This window comes from Cyrtonyx montezumae, unplaced genomic scaffold (assembly GCF_038088225.1).
Source record: "Cyrtonyx montezumae isolate F1298 unplaced genomic scaffold, pur_monq_1.0 scaffold_18, whole genome shotgun sequence".
Lineage (NCBI taxonomy): Eukaryota > Metazoa > Chordata > Aves > Galliformes > Odontophoridae > Cyrtonyx > Cyrtonyx montezumae.
Genome location: NW_027071914.1, coordinates 10,456,053 through 10,475,288, shown reverse-complemented (window position 1 = coordinate 10,475,288; position 19,236 = coordinate 10,456,053). Strand labels below are relative to the sequence as shown.

Here is a 19,236-nt window from a genome sequence, read left to right as displayed (position 1 = left end):
GAAACAGGAGGAGTACAGAGTGGAGTTGGGATCCAGGGACTCTGAGACGCCTGTGACCAATTATTAGCACAGCAGCCTGGCTTGAACATTTATAAAAGGATGGGTGAACAGGGGGTATAAAACAGGAAGGAACTGAGGAAATCAAGCACATGACCTAAAATATATCTCCAGCCAACCCATGAAATAGTAGATCCATGGACTGTGATGCTAAGCAGGCTTATGTAAATGGATTGCATGAAGCAGCTGTGGCATAAGCCTGTAGTTGTTGAGGAAGGCTTCAAAAGGAGTAAACAGAAACACAGACGGGGCCAGGAAGCTAATGGTGAAGGTAGGCTGTTTTGCTGAGGTTTCTTCAAACAAACAAAAAAATTAAGAAGCATTCCCATACAAAAACACAGCCAATTCCTTTGCCAGACAGATTCTAGTTAGATCCAAAAGGCTGAAGTAAAACACTGGTTCTAGACAGAGAACCATTACATGATCTACAAAGAGGTTTCCTGACAATACACCTGATTTTTTTTTTTTTTTTAGTCGGCTTTGTAGCTACACTTGACCTGACTTACTTCCAGTTTGCAGAGAATCCTTGGCTGCAGTGAGAGCTACCTGTATCTACACCACCTGAAAGGGGAATGGGGAATTATCCCAGGCAGAAGCAGCAGATTTCTCACGAAGGCAGGAGAAGCATGGGGCCAACAGCTCTCTTTATCTTGGGATGAATCTGCTAATATTTAAGAGTCGGCTTATACTTTGCATTGCAAGAAGCAACATCCAACTGCTTACATTTGCAGTGAAGTTAAATTTTCTAAGTAAATTTTACTTCAATTTAAACTGAAATCCCTATGTTCCTATTTCTACCAAAGGATGCTCAGAGCTTTGCATTGGGCCTGGCATGGAAAGGTTTTCATTTTTCCTCAGTGAACACAGCTACTCGAGGACCAGTTGGGTGCCACTGTGTCAATCATCATCCCAGAACTAAAATCCTTTATTGTCCTCTCCCACCAAAGAAGTAAAAAAAATGAGATGAAGCAGCTCAAATCAGTTTGGTGGATGACGGAGATGTCATTTAGCAATGGCAGTAGAATGGAAACACTTTACAGGAGGGTCCATCATGGTCAACGAGTGACTTCCAGCTCATCATGCTTTGATGCACTTCTTGGAGCTGGTCATGAGTGTAACTGAAGACCTGTTCCACAGTGCCTAAGGGCAATGGATGTGTTGCCAATGACTTACCTGATACCAAGGTGAAAACATCTCCCTGGGTGTCTGGCAGTGAATCTAGTATGCCTTTGTTCTGTACTTCACGACTACTCTTTGCAATTGCATACCTAAAGCTAGATATGCTTTTGAAAACCACCAGAAATATAGGTGAGCTCTTCAAGCAATCAGCAGAGTAGAACAGTAGAAACAGTAAGAATAATGATATGACGGTGAGCAGCCAGCACTGTGAGGATCATCTGAAATCCATTAGCAACAGAATAAGAGGAGTTTCAGTGCACCAGAATTTGCTGCCTTTCATTGTGTAATTCCACAAAGTTCTGCTTCTCCTTAATTTCAGAAAGACAAGTCATCAGCCTCTGGCTTCTATGTTTTAGCTTTTCTCATCAACTAGCCAGAAAAAGAAACACACAACTAGGAGCTGTATTCACAGACAGGAAGTAACTTTAATTAAATATTGTGAAAGTTGAAAAGTTTTTACAGCTTGAGTTTCTGCAAAAAAATTATAACAATCTCTACAGTAGTTAGTTTCTCTAACAATAGAACTGTACAGTGTGTGTGTCTATTCAAAAAGATTTAGATAAGAAGGTGAAAGGTTAGTAGTTTCAGAGATGACTTCATTTTAGCTGCATTCTAGTACAACTGTGAGGAAATAGGCATACTTGATGCAATCCAGTCATTGTGAAGCTTCACCTTTTTAGAACTGAAATCTGGACATTTCCACTTAAAGCCATATTCTGTAAACAGCTGCATCTTTTACTTTGTAAAAGATAAGGGTGGTGGTGTGGGGTGTGTGTGGAGGGGGTTATAAAGTCCCATTCAACAGACCACTACAAATAGCTGCAACGAAACAAAGTGATGCACGTTGTCAGAGGATCTTTGGACACTGGCGTTAAAGACTACAAACATAGATGGCCAACACTGGTGTCAGAATCGCTATGACTTTGAGTGGAGCTCTACAAGAGTAATTGATGGTGTTACTGGACAAAATATGGCTTTAAATTTGATTACATTGCCGTGCTGTTGCTTACTATGTGAGTTAGAATAACCGCTTGGAATACAGAGAAGCAATGAACTCATGTCTCTCACATTTTCCAGTTTTTTCTGCTTTTATTTTCTCACCATGAAAAACAGTTCCTGCTTTCTTCCCTTCCCCTAAATGATCACACTGTGACGTTCTAGTGAAACCCATTGCAAAATTCATACAGGAAGCATGCACAGTTGCAGCATCGTTGTAAATGACTTCTTGCTCGACTAGAAAAAAGTTATATTGTTTTAAGGTAACAAAACAGTTCTTTTGTGCTTTTCAATTCCTTTTTTTTTTTTCTTAGAATGTTAGTGATGATTGACAGTTCTGGTGCACAGTACAATGTACAAGTGAAATGAATATGATTTGCATTGTTAAGGCATCCAATCTGCTGGTTTATATTTACGTGAAAGACAGAGAAATATACAAGCAGACTTAAGAAAGAAAGTATTTTCATTGAGTTCTATGAAGTTTCTCCCCATATTTAATGCACAAAAATGCGTCACTCCAAAGAGGAGAAATCCCATGCATATTAATAGAGTAAAACAGCATTAGTTTCTGTTAAGCCTCAAAAGCAAAGGATACATTTTTTTAAAATCTACATAACTAAATGCTACAAGAATAATATGCTACTTTTTGCCATATATTGGAAAAAACTTCTTAACTTACAAATAATACAAAAATAGACAATGGCTTTTGGGTGGAAATTAAAACAAAAATGGAAGCATGGTTTTAAACAATACTAAAAAAAACAAAAAAAAACTATAAATGAAATGTTTTAAACCCACATTTAAACAGCTAATACAACGGTGAATGACCAAACAAATCACTTTTCACATAGCAAACGTACACAATAAAATAAACTGGAGTAGGGGAAAAAAAAAAAAAGCAATGTACAAATTCCCAAGATAAATACATTATTTATATGGATATTTTACAAAATCCCCTGCAAAACAAATGAACAACAACAAAAAAAAAAACAGAAACAAAAAGCTTTTTTTTTCTTTAATTAATTTTGCAAGTATGTGCAAGCTAAAGGTAGTGAGCTCTTTTTGCAAAATATGCAGTAAAATTCTTTATTGTGATATTGAAAAACTGTCTTAAGACATTAAAATGTATAAATAGAACAACAACTTTGGCAAAAAAATCACAAAAAATCTACAGTATTTATAACTACATACAAAACACAACAGCAAAGAAAAAATATCAGGTAATGCATTTTCAGAGCTTTGCTGCCTCTGTGACTAATTGTTTTTAAGAACACTTCCCAGATAACGATAGCAAAATTTGTGTAAAACAGAAGCGATGGTTTTGATTGGGAACCTCCCCAGCAGCCCCAGCACCCGCCCCAGCTCCTGGTTCCACTTCTCTATTCGGAAGCAGTGACCTGTGGCTTTATATATTATGATACAAACGGAGAGGGTCGACTGATACAGGAACAATCCCAGTGCGAGGCTGACAGCAGCGTGTGCTTTTAGATCATGAGGATGAGGACCGCAGAGAAGCCTTCTCTCGTTCTGCCCCACAGAAGATAAAGGGGACAGCGAGCAAACCCAACGCGTGGTGGCCGCAGTCTGCGTCTTGGGATGGCCGTGCAAAAGGTAAATGGCATTTTGTCACAGCCCAGGTGACTCTGGACATCAAGAAGGCCACCCATTGGGAAAGAGTCAGACATATAAGCTAATGAGAGCCATGCTAATCTAATGCTGCAGTTTTAGCAGTGTATCTGGAGGCACTGGATTTTGAGTTCAAGAGGAAATGTGTTCGTTATTTGCAACCTAAGCTTTAACCAACTTCCGCTGTTGCACTATTTACACCATTATTTAGCCTGATATTGAAGACAGAGGTTCCAAATCCCACCCCCCATCCCGCCCTCACCATCCAAAAATACCCACTTTCTGGGAAGTGATATCCATTTAATGAGAACATTAAAAATGTATCACATTAGCAAATCACCACTGGATAAGCAACCTGTATGAGCCGACCCTTAATTAAATGGCCATAATTCTTCTATGAAAAACTAACTGGCACTTCTATTCTGTCCCATACAGACTTGTATGTAAATGACACCACTTCATTTTCTTTACACAGCTTAAAAAAAAAATTCATAAATTAAAAACGTGGATTTCCATCTCTAGTGTCCCTTACGTAACTGTATGATTTATAAAAGACAAATGATGTTGCGTTAAATCAAGCCTTAAAAAAACACACACAAAAAAAAAAAGAAAAAAAAATCAAGGGAAAAAGAAAAAAAGCCCCCAACCCCACACACACAAAAAAAAAAAAAAAAGAAAAAAAGAAAAAAAAGGAAAAAAAAGAAAAAAACCCAACCCACCACCACCACCACCAAAAAAAAAAACAACAGAAGAAAAGTGGATTTTTTTTAATCAACATACAATAAATATAACTCCCAGTTATTTGGGATGGACAACTCGAATCAACACCTTGCAATTGCAGATAGTTAATTTCAGTATTTGCAAGGATGGTGATTTTTTTTTGTTTAAAAATCCGCAGTTATTGTAAGATTCTTCTTTATTTCTTTTTTTTATTTTTTATTATTTTTAAAAAGGCCTGAGTAAAAAGTTCCGCTCTGGGACTTGTATCAGATTCTCTCTGAAGCAGAATTCAACCTCTTCATTAATAAAATTCTTCAAGGCAATTCTTTCACATGGGGGGAACAATCATGCCAGATATAGCTGTCGTAAGGAGAGGGTGGGGGAGAGAGGAGAGAAAGAAAGAGAGGGAGAAGAGTTATTGTTGTGCATCACAACGCAACCTTTATACATTTAGTAGCAACGTATCTGTCTGGAGAATGTAAATCGTGAGAGACTGCTGAGATTAGTGATATTCTTGCAGGGTAAATGCACTTTGCCTGATATGAGAATCAGGCGCCAACTCTTATTTTAGCTTCAAAATCTCAAAACATTCAGCAGGCTTAAACCTTCCTCAGCCACTGCCACACGTTCTACTGGTTTCACTCCACACGTGAGCAAATGGCTGAAGTGCCATAGGCCACCAGTGTTACCCATCTGCCACTGCCTTTGTTGCGTTAGGCAGAGTAACAGCGGTTCATTTTCCTACGCCAGTTATCTCTTACAAGTTCAGTGTTCCACCTGGGGACTTAAGCCTGCATTTCCATGTGCTCAGAAGGGGACTTCTTAAACTCTAAAATCTACATTTTAAATTTAAGTAGAAATATGCCCTTAACTAAGTGAGGGTTTCACGGTTTTATTACACTTACTTACAGGAGATTTCACCAACTACACTGAGTGAGGAGTATGCTAACTTTAATGTCCTCTCTATTTTCTACTGAATTGCATCCTTTATCATGCTTTCTAACCTTCATTTCTATAAAGCCATCACCCCTCTTAGAGACATTTCTTAAAAGTCAACAGCTACAGCCTTCCACCAGCCTGACCTCCAGGCTGCTCGCTGTTTATCAGGGATCAGACATAGCAAGTGTGCAAGTGGCACACTGTGAGCAAGCACATCATTACAGGAGGTAGTCATGTAAGTTTATGATGAAAGCTGTGACAACAACGCATCCTTAAAACGCCAGTTGCATGGTTATTTGCAGAAAGGTAGAAAACAGATTTGCCTTCAGGTTGGTGGCACTTCATGGGCACATTATTTAAATGCTAGAACTGCCTGCCATCTCCGACATCTGGACGTGTAATTTCTTAAGGAAGAAATCAACCCTGTGACTGGTGCTGATTCATTGTGCTTTAATTACAGCTGCAATTATTTGATAAGAACAGAGCCAAAGTAAAAGACTCACAGATTTGGGGTTGGAGGGGGAGAGGAGGGAAATGTTTTCTCCACAAACACCACCATATGTGCAAGAATTACAAGTCTAATCAGCAAGGGGAGAACAGCTCGAGTAAACTGCACTGATTAAATGAAATAAAATGAGAGGAGAAGGCGAGAATACAAAACACATCCACATGTTTGCAGCAGGCCATCTTCAGAGGTGACATGTTGCAACTGTACAGCAGCATTCTGATTCCTAGAATTTATTATTCAGGCATGAATTACATGGAATCACTATAGTGATGGCTTTCACTCCACGAGGGTCCTTCACAGTACTGGGAATGAGGATTAAAGGGATAGAGAGTGAACTACATTGTTTATGCCCTGAAGAAGACACTCAAGTAATTAGCACAGAGGACACTGCTGCGTCTTAAATATTCCTTGCTGAGACATTTCATGACACAAGCTTTTTTTGATTCTACCAGGAGATAATCTGGGGATGCATTTTCACATTATCTCCACAGCTAAGCTGTCTCCATCTTAAATCATATGATGAACTTGATAGTACTTCTGTTTAGCTTTAAGATTCTTTGCCAAAGGGTTTTATTTCAGGACTATCTCAAATAGTCAGTCCTGAGTGCCCACAGGTGGGCTTCACTCTTGGTACAGGTGACTAAAAATGAAGCAAAAGCAAGTCAAGCAATGCCCTCATTGTTGTGATACTCAGTTGCTCCCTTCTCTGCTCTTGGGATCATTACACTGTGGGCTGGGGTATGAACCCTGATCCTTGGACATCTGTGGCATCTGTAAAATGCTGTGGTGGGTACAGTCAGCCAGACTGTAACTCTGCTTCTGATATCTCACAGCTAAAGGTATTTCATGTAAGAATATGTGAAACACTGACATCGGCATGGACCTGAGACTCGGGTTTTAGTCACAGTTCTCCTTCTGGCTCACTGTATTACATCAAAGCACTTTGATTTGCTTCTGTTTCTTAACTGGGAATAATTTTAAACCCCACTAGTGAAGAACTTGGAGATTTCTGGATGTGGGAACCTGCAATGCTTGGACACCAGAGATGTATAACACAGCACAAAGAACAGCAATGCTGAGAGCAGTGCTCCCTCCTTTACTGCTCAGATAAGCTATAAGTTAAGCAGATGGGAACAGGTTGAGCCTTCCTGTACATGATGAGTGCAACTGAACTGAGTCAGATGGCTAATTAATTCCCTGCTTCAGCATTTTGTCCTTTTCATACTTCTAACACCTAAATTTAAAACAAAGTATTGTTTTGCCTTAGAAAAATAAAATTAGTAAAACCCCCTAAAGATAAAAGATTCATTAAAACTAAATCAATTTTACCAAAAAGTGGACAAGAGTATTTTTTCTCTTGGGACAACATGGCTGTCATCACTACCTGCATAGGATCCCACATTAAGGTGACATAACTGTAACTCGTCCCTTCATGATGTTTCCCTATTTTTTACCTATCAGCCACGCACCTCTTGCCACTGGAAGCAAACTGTACAGATGCAGATCTTTGTTCATTTTTTCAAAGCATTATTGCCTCTGAAAAGCCCTGAAATTCTGAATTAAATTACAAGGCAAATGACAAAATGATCTCTTTTCTACCTAAAAGCCTCGATATTTCCATTCTTTCCAAGTCTTCATTTATATCACTCTACTTTATTCCATAAGTGCTACATCTAGTCATGCAAATTCTCTCAGCTGTAGCATGTTATCGATCCCGCAAACAGAGATGGCAGTGGGAAACAGTATAGGTATGAGATCACAGCACCTCCAAAAAGAGAGGGCAAAGAACAGAAAAACTCCCACCAATGGACATCATTTCTTTTATCATATACTAATTTGCATTTGCTGCTAGCAATTTACAGAAATAATATGTTTTGAGTTTTACAAAATGGCATGGCAAAGAGAACAACAGATAAGCCTAGCTGTTGTTTTAGTGAGTTCTACTGATATCTAAGCTACATATGGAAAGCTTGATTGCTTTCTGATGTATCCAGAAGTCCAGGAGAGATAAGACAGTCTCCTTATACAAGGTTGTTTATTTAAGCAATAAGGCACAACAGGCAGTGCATTTCTGAGTGGTTATTACAAGCCTCGGGTGGTGTCAGAAGGCATGAAGCTGAAGGCTGTGCATCTTTAACTCACCAAGAAGTTCAGTGATGACCCTAAAACAAACCATCTCTTGGTGGCACATCCTATTATGAAAACAGAATTGCTAAATAAACATTAGGGGAAACACTCAGATCTGCATGGTTTCTGGGCATTACAGATCTGGATGTGGCATAATGTGGAGGCAATCAGCAGGCCCCAGTTGCATCCAGCACTCAGTTTTGTTCCATAATTGCTTTCCACAACCCAGTAGGCAGATCCTGGGAATTCTGCATCCCATGAAAGGGAAAACTTTTTCTCTCCAATCTCACAGCACACTGGAACACGGTAAAGAGATGACAAAAACATTACAGTGTGTTCTGGCTGTCAATTCTTAGTTCCTTTTAATTTTGTTTTATTCAGGCAGAACACTTTTAGCTGCTGCCTTTAACATCTGTAGCTTGTCAGCGTCACCAAATGTTTAACACATAGGAAAAATTATATTCTAAGCAACGCAGCTCATCCAAAAACTTCGTTGTGTCTTATTCTTGATGCAGTCTGTATTTACAGCAGTGCTTACCAAAGGCACCCAAGTGCTGTTTATACTTTCCTATTATTTTCACAGTTTCTGTGTGTGCATGAGTAAATCTGCAAGGATTCATCCTCCCAAATCACCAGCGTTAAATGCACTGAGGACAGTGCTTCCCTTCAGCCACAACGGACCTCAGCTTTTATGAATGAACTCCTTCTGTTCTGCCTGCATATAGATTTTCCAGCTGTAATGGCCCTATCAGCATTATGCTTGCAAGCCTAGAGTCTCTCTTCTCAGAGGCTCTAAGGTGACATGTGGAGTCTGTGGAGCCAAACTCTGTGCACCTCCTTCTGAACACAGCTTTAAAATGAAGGATTTTGTCCCCTGCTCGGTGCTCTTTGGCAATTTGCACAAGCATATGGAAAGGAAAACAGACCTCAAGTCTGGGGGAAGCACAGTGCACACCACAAAAGCTTTTCCACCTCTGGCACAGTTGGAGGCAGCTGGTTAAGAAAACTGCTCAGCCTAAGTGAGCACAAAAACATCTCTCTCAGCACACTAATGCAGAGTGAGGTAATTATACAGAAAGATTTAGGCAGTGTTGCAAAGTAGGCTGAACCTAACACTGAAACGGGCAGTACTCGTCTTTGACCATCCTCAGTTTGACAACCTTTTGTCTGCCACCCCCCAGCTTGTGTCAACTTCAAAAGGGATTTAGGTGCTGATGCTGGAATACTTTGTAATAAGAGGGTGCAGAAAAGAAGCAGCCCCTTACTACCCACATTCAAAGAGGCCCTGCATCATTTGTGAAATTAATTGGCACAGAAGTGCATCAATCAATGCCAACTAATATATGCCCTGATGTGAATTAAGCTGGAAAATGCTGCTGTTAGTTTGCAATGTGTCTTCTATGTATGAAAGGCAGAGGATGGTGCCAAACTCTATAACGGTCTATTTGCTCCCAGTAGGATCTCTGCACAAGTGTACTATGACAAAGGAAAAAAAGGAAGGGAAGATTGAGTGACGTACTTCAGGAGAAGGCCAGCCCCTGGAGAGACCCTGCAGTGGAGTACTTGCTAGAGTCCACAAAAGACTGGTCTGATAATGGACGACAACAGGGAATAAGAAAGGAAAGAAAGAAAAAGGATGGTATTAGTAAGCTGAAATATTACTCGTTTTTATCATAACAGCAGGTCTCTGCTTTAAAAAACACAGCCTCACAATGCATCAGTATTAGACCAGTTAGAGATAAGGCGGTTGCCAAACACCTGCAAGGTACTAGGTGGGCTGTTGGTGGAGTTCAGTTACTCTTTATGGGAGGAAGCTTTAGGACAGAAGCCACCAGGGATCCCCCACTGTCTTCTCCCCTTCGGAACCTCAGTGTCACTCAGAGCCTTGCAAGGCGTGGGGAACTTACAGTTTTGAGAGCAGCCATGTACGCTCCAGAGCTGGTTTCACCTACCTTGCAGGCTATTGCCGTTGGTGCTGGTGCAGGTGGGAGGAGGAGAAGTTTGCGGTCTCACGACAGGAGCAAAAGCACTCTTCTGTTTCACTGCTGAGACCATGTTGGCTGGTGAGAAGGAGAAAATCCCGGACGAACTGCTACAATTGGAGGGTAGGCTAGTGGAGGAGGCCATTGTTGGACTTGATGGCACAACTAGAGGAAAATAAACCCCCCCAAAAAAGGCACACCTTAGGATTAGATAGTCAGCACCGCTGCAAAACCAAAAGACTGCTTCTTCTTGGATGGACTGGGTCTAATTTCAAGTGGCCAAGCCTTTTACTACAGTTCTGGTTGCTCACACAGTGTGATACGTTGTTGAAGGAAGCTCAACTTCTGCTTTGCAACTCAGGAGAAGTAATTCAAATGCTTTTAAGGACTCCTTCCATTCTTTGTCACTACAACAGTTATACCAGGGACTGGATTCACCCATTGCCCTGATCAGAATAAGTGAATGAGAGGGAATCCAGACTGTGCAGATAACACAGAGGTGAGGAGAGGGGTTAAGGTACACATCTGTATGTGGAACATTTAACATGGAAAAGTCTAACTTTGTAATTGGATTCCAAAGCCAGCACTTTGTGCACTTTGCCTCCAGAAAGACCTACAGGGGTTCAGATAAATTTGCACGAGGGCAGCGACACCTTTAAAATCCTATTTTACTGTATGATGCAATACATGTCTTTTGTTCATGTCCTTATGATTGAGATTTAAAGTGTTTTTGTTTGAATGAAAATAAAAACTACTCCATATTTTCAGACAGCACTGACACTTCTCCATCTTTTTCCAAACAAACAAAAAAAAAGAGTAGTAAGATCCTATGTTCTCATTCTTTGTCCTGTTTAGAAACTGCTTATATACACGAAGGGACTATGAATAATTATGTATTAAAGAGTAACGTTCATATCATCTGGGCTTTGAATTATTATTTTATTTGCATTTATGCAGATAAAAATCACCCTATTTGAGATCTTATTTGAGAATCTGATATCATATTTGTTAACACTGAGGAAATCAATTAATGGAAATTAAATGTTCAAAGTTTCACTGCCTGACAGATACAATCTTAGTTTGAAGTCACCCTATGTCTGCAAGTACTTGCTAAGGGAGAGCAATCAAAGCACCTAAATTGAATTGCTACTATACAGCAATTAGTTTATTGATTTAATTAAGAATGCCACCTTTTAATTTTCAGGTCATGATTGAAGCATTTTCTGATTCAATGGATTAGGCATTAACAGAATGACAGATCTACCAAGAAAACCTCCCAAAATAAAACCAGAATAAAGAACCAGGGCTGAGAGGTGAAGCGCTATTCTAAAGAGGACTTTGTTCATAAATATGAAATTATACACTGCTCGAGTATTTTAAATGCATCACTGGCATCTGCTTCCAAAAGGAGATGTCTCATCAATCATGTTATATTATGAATTCAGAGTGTGCAGATTCTATGACAGAATTTCAGCTTAATAAGTAAGTAAGGCATACTGCAACAGTATGTGCTACGTTATTATTAAAGTACAAAATAATAACCAGTTAGCAATCTTACATTACAAGTACTAGTTACATGCGTAAATATTTTCTTCTAAACTTGCCGCAGCTAAGAAGCCTTGGAGCTAATGTTTTCTCCTTTTAAATTCTGAAGTCTAGCAATGCAAGTCAGAATAATTATTTACTGCTGTTATAACACTAAACTTAAGATTTTGTAGAATCATGGAATGGTTTGGGTTGGAAGGGACCTTTAAGATCATCTAGTTCCATTCTTTCTATTATAGGGAGGAACACCTCCCACTAGATCAGGTCGCTCAGCACTGCTTCTCCTGCCTGTGTGTTTCTCCATCCTGAACGTGAGGATCTCAGTCTATAAACCTACTTATATGACAAGATCTGCTGGCCTGATCCTGATAGTAGCTTTCTGCAGATGTCTGTGTGCACATTCTATTCATTTAATTTTCTCATGTGAATAGAGATTACTGAGCTCTGTAGTATGTGGCAGAAAAGGTTCATAGGTGTTTACAAAAAAAATATATATATTATATATATAATACATATACATATATTTAAACAGGTTACTAAACCTTTAATATTAACATGCAGAAAGTCCTACACAGAAGCATTTCCAGAACTAGGACTGCAGACCATAACTGCTTTATGCCATGGGATATGTGTATGGCTTGAATCTTTGTGGCATTCTCTGTACAGACACTAAAATACAAACTCTAAGAGCCACTGTCACATTTTACTGACTAATACTGAACTCTCAGTGAAGTCAATATACTACCCAGTTACAAAGCAAATGGCACATAAGCAATCTAGATTAGACCCAACAGTAATTCATAATGTCTACAAAGGTTATGAGCATATTATTTGTTCAAAGGTCTTGGAAACATCATCATGCAGCTTATGGAAATGTCAGTCTGCCAGTATTACAGCAAACTTTTCTGCCCTTCATACCTCACAGCTGGAAACACTACTTTTTCTGCAGCAAATATCTCTAGCTTCCTTCCATACTCACTGCAACAAAGAGAGTGTACTGGCAATATCTGACGCACTCCAACAGAAATTAAGTCACTAATGCCATCCCTGCTTTCTAGAGTTGTCAACGCTGAGGACAGCATTTCTTATTAACAGAGTATATGGTAAGTTATGAAACTATCAGCACAAATCATGAGAGACGTTATTCTTTTTCAGCTCTTATGAGACTCCAAAATAATAACAACAAAATAAAGAAAAGCATTGCTGGCAACATTGATGTCTTCCAAGTACTTCAAAGGTCAGTGGCCAGGGGAGGAGAGAAAAGCCCAAGCCCTGAATCAAGCACTCAGAATATAAAAAAATAGATTGAGTATCACAGAAAAGTTACCATCTCCTTGTAATGATAATGTGCAAATACAGAAGAGTCATATAATACTCACTGGCATAGGGAGAATTGGCAGCAGATCCATTCAGGAAGGTTGGAGAACCGCCTAAATTTGACATTCCAGCATTCCCATAGCCATTCATGCTTGTTGTGACAGAGTTGTAGTTTGTCTGCTGAGGGGTGGTGCTTGGCACGTAGCCGTGCGGTGACACGCTGCTTGAGTTACGAGTAAAACCTTTTGTGGGGAGGGAATACATCCGTAGGTTAGCATTAGCCCAAGAACAGTTTCTTATACAAACAGCTACAAGCAAGTAACTCAGCAACAGGGTACATGAGGTGGGCCAGGACTGAGCACCAGGCAATCCAAATCACAACCCCTGACTTCATGGTTTGTAGCTGGTGGGAGCTCCAAGAGGGAGGAAGGCCACAGCCTTCACAGCAACAACCTATCTACTGAAGGAGAGATGATCATCGGGTGCTATGGGAATGATTGCTCTAAAAGAGCTGTTTGTAGGAGATAAAGTGAACATGGCCTACGTTTTTGGAGTACATACTGATTTAAGGTATGTTAAAAGCATATGATTTTTGTTAACTATCTTCTGTTGTCTCTCTCATTTAATGTATCTCAAATTACACTATAAAACCACAGGGTGCATTTCCTACAGTAGTGTACTATTCTCAATCCTCTTGGCCTAGTCTGATCACTACACTGGTAGAAAATCACTGCCAAATTTGGCTCCAAGTTAAAATTTCAATTTCTACCTGATTTTGGAAATTGTGTTGTGGGAAAGTCATATGCAAAAAAATAAAGGTGAGGATTTGTTTCTACAAGCACAGATATACAAAATGCATTTCAATCCAGGAAGATAAAACACAATGTTTTCTTCCTGTTCTATAGCACATCCAAAAAATATTATGATCTGAAAATCATTTCTATTTCTCAGTATAATGTAAAATATCTTTTCTTACTCTTCCAAATAACAATGTCCTTCTATTGCTTCCTCATTAAAATGGATTTTAAGCTGGATAATAAATAAAGCTGAGCAGAGGAGAAGGAAAAAATGCAAAAGGTTTTTACAAAAATGACCATGTTGAATTATTTTAACAGTAGACAATAAAATATTGAATTGTTTTTATTCAATGCGAAAAACACTTTGTTATAAAAAATGAGTGAAGTTCTGAAAAGGCCTTTGTGAACAATTCTCTTTTTTCCTACTTTAAAAATTTATAAAAAACTTTCACTGAAAAAAATTTGTACCAATATTGTGTCTTGCAAAACCAAACCAACACTTTTGTGTCACAAGGACAATTTCATAATGCCCAGAGTTAGATCATGTATCTTTAGGAAAACACACAAGCAAGTACTTAAGTATACACTCAGGTCAATTAAAATCCTTTTTAAGGATGGTAGGATTTAAAGGGAAACAAAAGTGTTATTCTGAGCAGACAGAATAGGTTCAGTTCGATTTGGTGATTTGCACAAGAGCTTTTTCTGAATTTGGGTCAAAGTCGCTACAGAAAGCCTTATCTCATGGCAGTATTGTGTTTGTACACACATGTGGGATGGTGTCTGTCTGGATGTGCTCCTCATGTTCAGCTTTGAATCATCTCTCTTTCATCACTCTGCACATCTGCCCGGCTTTTGTCAGAACAGGTTCATAAAAAGAGGAAGATGAGTCTTCTCCTGACCTTGATTGGTGGCCTGTGAGGCTTCGGATACGTTGACAGCTAGCTGACCACTAAAGGAATTCACTCCCATCATTCCTGCATGGACTGACGTGTTAGCAAGGGCGGGGAGCTGGTTATGATTGCGAGGGACACTGTAGAGTGCTTCTGCAATGTCTGCTGCTCTTTTCAGGATTATTTCCTAGGGGACAAGAAGGGTAAAAGAGAGTTACCAATTCTACTCTGACAAACCTTTTCTTACATATCAAAATAAAACATTTCCCTGTCCAAAGGCAAAAACTAGATGCTTTTCTTTCTAAAGTAGTGGGCTGACTGATAGCTAACACTTAAAGATCTGCTTACTGTGCTATAAATCCTGACATCAGTGGTAAGAGAATTGGAAGCTTCAGTCCCAGTGGCCACATTTCTGTATAACAAGAGAAGCAGGCAGAATGGCACTGAAGCCCATGCTTCCTCTACCTGAAGTTAAAATATCTGTAGGTTAAGGTTGAAACATCGCTGGTGACAAGAAATAATGCAAATTCTTGCCCTTATTATATGGTCTCTGGTGATGGTGGACAAATGCCTCTAGGGTTAATAACATGCTGCTCTTGCAAGCATTCACATACTTTAAAAAACAACAGGCAAACTAAACCCCACTCCAGATATGACACTGCCCTATGTATTTATTCTCATCTCACACTGTAGTATCATATACCTTTAGCCCCTGATCTATACATCTGAGAAACAGCCATGTTTTCAAACTGCTGAAGGAGAAAGCATTTACCTGGTTATTATGTGGCATACCATAGAGTGCTTCTACTAAATCAGCAGCCCTCTTAAGTATTACTTCCTGTCAATATAAAAACAGATGCATTCCTTTAAGTTCAATAGAGTCCTTGTGAGGGAAAACAATGAATAGTGTATTTTATATTATTCTACTGGTTGCTTGTTGTTTTGTGTCTTTTTTGTTCCCTCCCACCAGGCAGACTTTAATTTTAAGAACTCTCAGCAACCACTGAATGGTGTTAAATCACTGGTTCATCCTATTCACGCACATACTTAATCAAGTCAAAAGGTGAGAATCATTGGTGCTGCAAAATAAAATACATCACTCAATTGTCTTTACCATCTGCACCATAAACCACTCATCGGTTTATTGCAGAATACAATCCTGAGGTCATTTACTAGATTACTGCAATCAATGTCATTCAGAGCATGTTATGCATCCCTTCAATGTGTTTATTTTATTCTTAATTGCATACTGCAGGAATTGTGACCTTACCCAGCAGGCCACGTTCAGAAGATATCCAATCAGATTTATGCTACCGGTAATGTAACCTTTCAGCTTCTTTGGTTTGTATCTCGATATTACGGATCAGGGAAGGATCCGTGTTCACAACATGCATAAAAGGAAAACACATTCAGGATGAGAGAACGTCCCTATGCCATGCAGTGTTTCCTGGAGAAACTCCCAGCATGGACAGCAGATTTTAAAGCAGTCTAGGACACAGTTCTCAATGTGGGCATAAATTAATCTTTTATTCATCCCCCCCCCCCCCCCCTCCATTTTCATATTTGATTCTCTTCTCTTCAATGTTGCTTATAGTATTTTAAATTGACATTCGAGTAATACTAGCATGTATCCCTGTGTTCTTGTATTTTACAGTGTGGAAAAATCCCTGTGAACAATCCTGACAAAAACTGTAAAACTGCATTAAAGAATTAATGCAGAGGAATTTTATTTTATTTTCTTTAAAAGCACCTAGTAGATTCCCAATTGCCTGATCAAATGAAGTCCAGACTGTACTTCAAATAAAACAATGTATTGTAATTCCCAGTCCTTACATGTTGCTCTAATAAGCCAACAAGATGTTATTCACCGCATTGTATTTCTGCAGGCAGCTTACAAAAATAGTAACAGATCTGAGCATTTTCCAGTTTTCTACAAAGTTAAACTTTTAAAGTTAAAATATTTTACACAATAGCCATATTTTATACCAAAAAGAAACAGTAATGCTCAATTTTCATATACTGTAGACTCTGATCAGAAAATAGAGATATAATTGCATTCATTTTGCTGTCACCATAACCTCTTCAAAAATCCTTGAACAACTCTTCAAATGACAAGCTTTTAGATGCATATTAGCATTTTTTTCAATTTTAAATTCTCTGTAATATAAGATAAAACAGTTGTCATACTGCAGTAACTACTTATGACATATATAATGTCCTAAATTCAAAAATGAGATGGAGGATTTTTGTACTCCCAGTAAACATTTAGGATTGCCTTCTGCTGCACACACCCCTCTCCCATAACACACATTTAAATTATTTTCCACATATGAAGTCAGATGTAATACGTAATCAATGGATTTTTGAATCACTGTATTGAAGCATTCTGTGAAGTAAGGTTGGTTCAGCTTTTCTTTTCTCTTTTGTTTTGTTTTGTTTTTTGTTCTTTCTTCTGTGTCTGTATGTGTGTGCGTAGCTGGACCACAACTGTTAGCCATATAACCATGGGCAGGCAGACTACACGCAAAATCCAGGGACAATCAATCCTTATTGCTTAACCAGAATCATCAGAAAACTAAGTAGCCCTTTTCCCCTCATGGTAACAATAAAAACTGGTGAAGAATAGAAACACGAATATATTTTCAAAAGGGAAATTATTATATAGGTGTTTGACTTTTTATACTATGATTCACTTCACTTCAGTAGAATGCGTTTGTGCTATACGTTTCACTAACGCAAAATTAGAATGTGGTAATGAGCCCACAAACTGCTTTGGAATATTATTACTATTGTTATTGTTAATATTGTTAATATTGTCATTATGCCAAATTACTAAAAAAGGGAAGTTTAATTACCTGACTATTCATAGTTATTTATGTAACGCTGAGCTAAAAAAGAGCCCCTCATATTGCATCAAAAAAGAGTTTGAAGACCATGTTAAAAAAATGAGGTAATTACATGGAATCTTACAGGTGCTCTACTTAATATCAATTATATTCCAGTTCTTAAAAAATCTAAGATATTTCATGCTGTATCATAATGCATATAAATAAAACTAATTATCATGATGGCTTATTTAAGTATGTTTGACAAATAACACTCAGTTTTCCTAGCTAGTCAATGGCTATTTTCATCAAAATTTTGTATCTGTACGTTTTAATTTCCTATGTTCTCTAACAATATATACACACAAAAAAACATTTCTTGCTTGTGATATTTTCAGATCGTACAAAAATGCCCGTGTCAGACACTGGTATTTTCTATTCCAGAGCTGACAATAGTTATTATGGACAGAAACTAGCTTTAAAAATACATAATAAAATGCTACTACAGATAAACTCACGATATCGACTTCTTTTTTTTTTTTTCTGATTGCATCTTAAACCTCTTGCAGGTTTGCCTAAATTACTACAGAAACTACTGTTATGTCTTCACATAGACAGGAGCCCCAAAAGTCCTCTATAAGTTAAAGCAACAGACCTTGCAAGGTGCTTGGATTGCGGTGACCAGAAAATTGTTCTCACCTCCATGTCATTACGCTCACAGTGAAGCAGCCCCTGAGCATGTTTGTGTTCGGGATCTAATATATTGCCTTTCAATCAGAGCTGAGAGCCACTGAACACATAGACAGAACATGACGAGCAGGTCAGGAAAGCAATAAAGATTTTACAGAGCTGTCCAAGGTGCTAAATTTACTCAATAATGGGTTTGGCACCATAGTGTTAACCTCTCATTTACTACCAGTTTGAGGGACTAAATTGAAGTAGCTGACTTCATTTACCTTGAAATGTATATTTTATGACATTATGTAAGTAGATTGAAAGGGCACTGCAGTTTTAACAATTTAAAGGCTAGAGCATGTTTAAGATCAAGCTTGAACATTTATTGTATATTGCACTTAAACTATATATAGTATATTAAAATGCACTGATTAAATTTGTAAAAGGTATTATAAAAAAGGACAGCTAATATAAAAGATCTATGTCTTTTGAAATCCAATTGATACTGTATGTTATCACTGCAACGGTGATAAACAGATAGACAGGTGGACAGAGCAGCAGACAGACATCAAAAAGTGAGTGAAACTTGCATACCACAAACAGAAATCTCTACATGAGCTCAAGATCTTTTTTTCAACATTTTTTTTGTTCACAGAAATTCCTCTTTGCCTTCATTGTAGAACCACAGATTTTCATAGCAGTAGGTGGGCATCATGTAAGACTTTTCAAATTGAATATGCTACGGGAAATGTTTTCTGAAAAGATAGAGTTTGACTATAGCTAATATCTAATTTATGGGGGTATTCATCAAGGAACATCCGCTCTTACAGTAACGTGAAAAGTCTGACAGCTTTTTGTTTGGAATAAAGAACTATGCAGCTTTTAGTTTGGGGCAAAGTAAGGACCTTCTTGTCTTGCATTTTCTTTCAAATGAGCATGATTTTGTTTCTATAAAAATAACAAAAATATTGAAATGAGCAAAAACTACTTTAGAGATTAAATATGATGAAACAGAATTCTGCCCCCCAGTTACACACCACTGATCCAGAGTCC

At 38.4% G+C, this 19,236-nt stretch overlaps 1 protein-coding gene across 7 annotated transcripts in view; it reads right to left on the bottom strand.

The window, feature by feature from the left end:
• Nucleotides 1-4,596: 4,596 nt before the first annotated feature.
• Nucleotides 4,597-19,236, bottom strand: part of EBF1 (EBF transcription factor 1) — a 261,978-nt gene continuing 247,338 nt past the window's right edge. For 4 of the 7 annotated variants that reach the window (XM_065734684.1, XM_065734686.1, XM_065734687.1 and 1 more), the window contains 5 exons: nt 15,456-15,521; nt 14,693-14,870; nt 13,059-13,238; nt 10,105-10,299; nt 4,597-4,938 (listed from right to left, as the gene is read on the bottom strand). In XM_065734684.1, the coding sequence (XP_065590756.1) occupies nt 4,907-4,938; nt 10,105-10,299; nt 13,059-13,238; nt 14,693-14,870; nt 15,456-15,521 (651 nt within the window). In that variant the 3' untranslated portion in view covers nt 4,597-4,906. Of the gene's footprint in view, nt 4,939-9,334; nt 9,741-10,104; nt 10,300-13,058; nt 13,239-14,692; nt 14,871-15,455; nt 15,522-19,236 lie in introns of those variants that run through there. The other 3 variants (XM_065734689.1, XM_065734690.1, XM_065734691.1) reach the window with 1 other exon arrangement.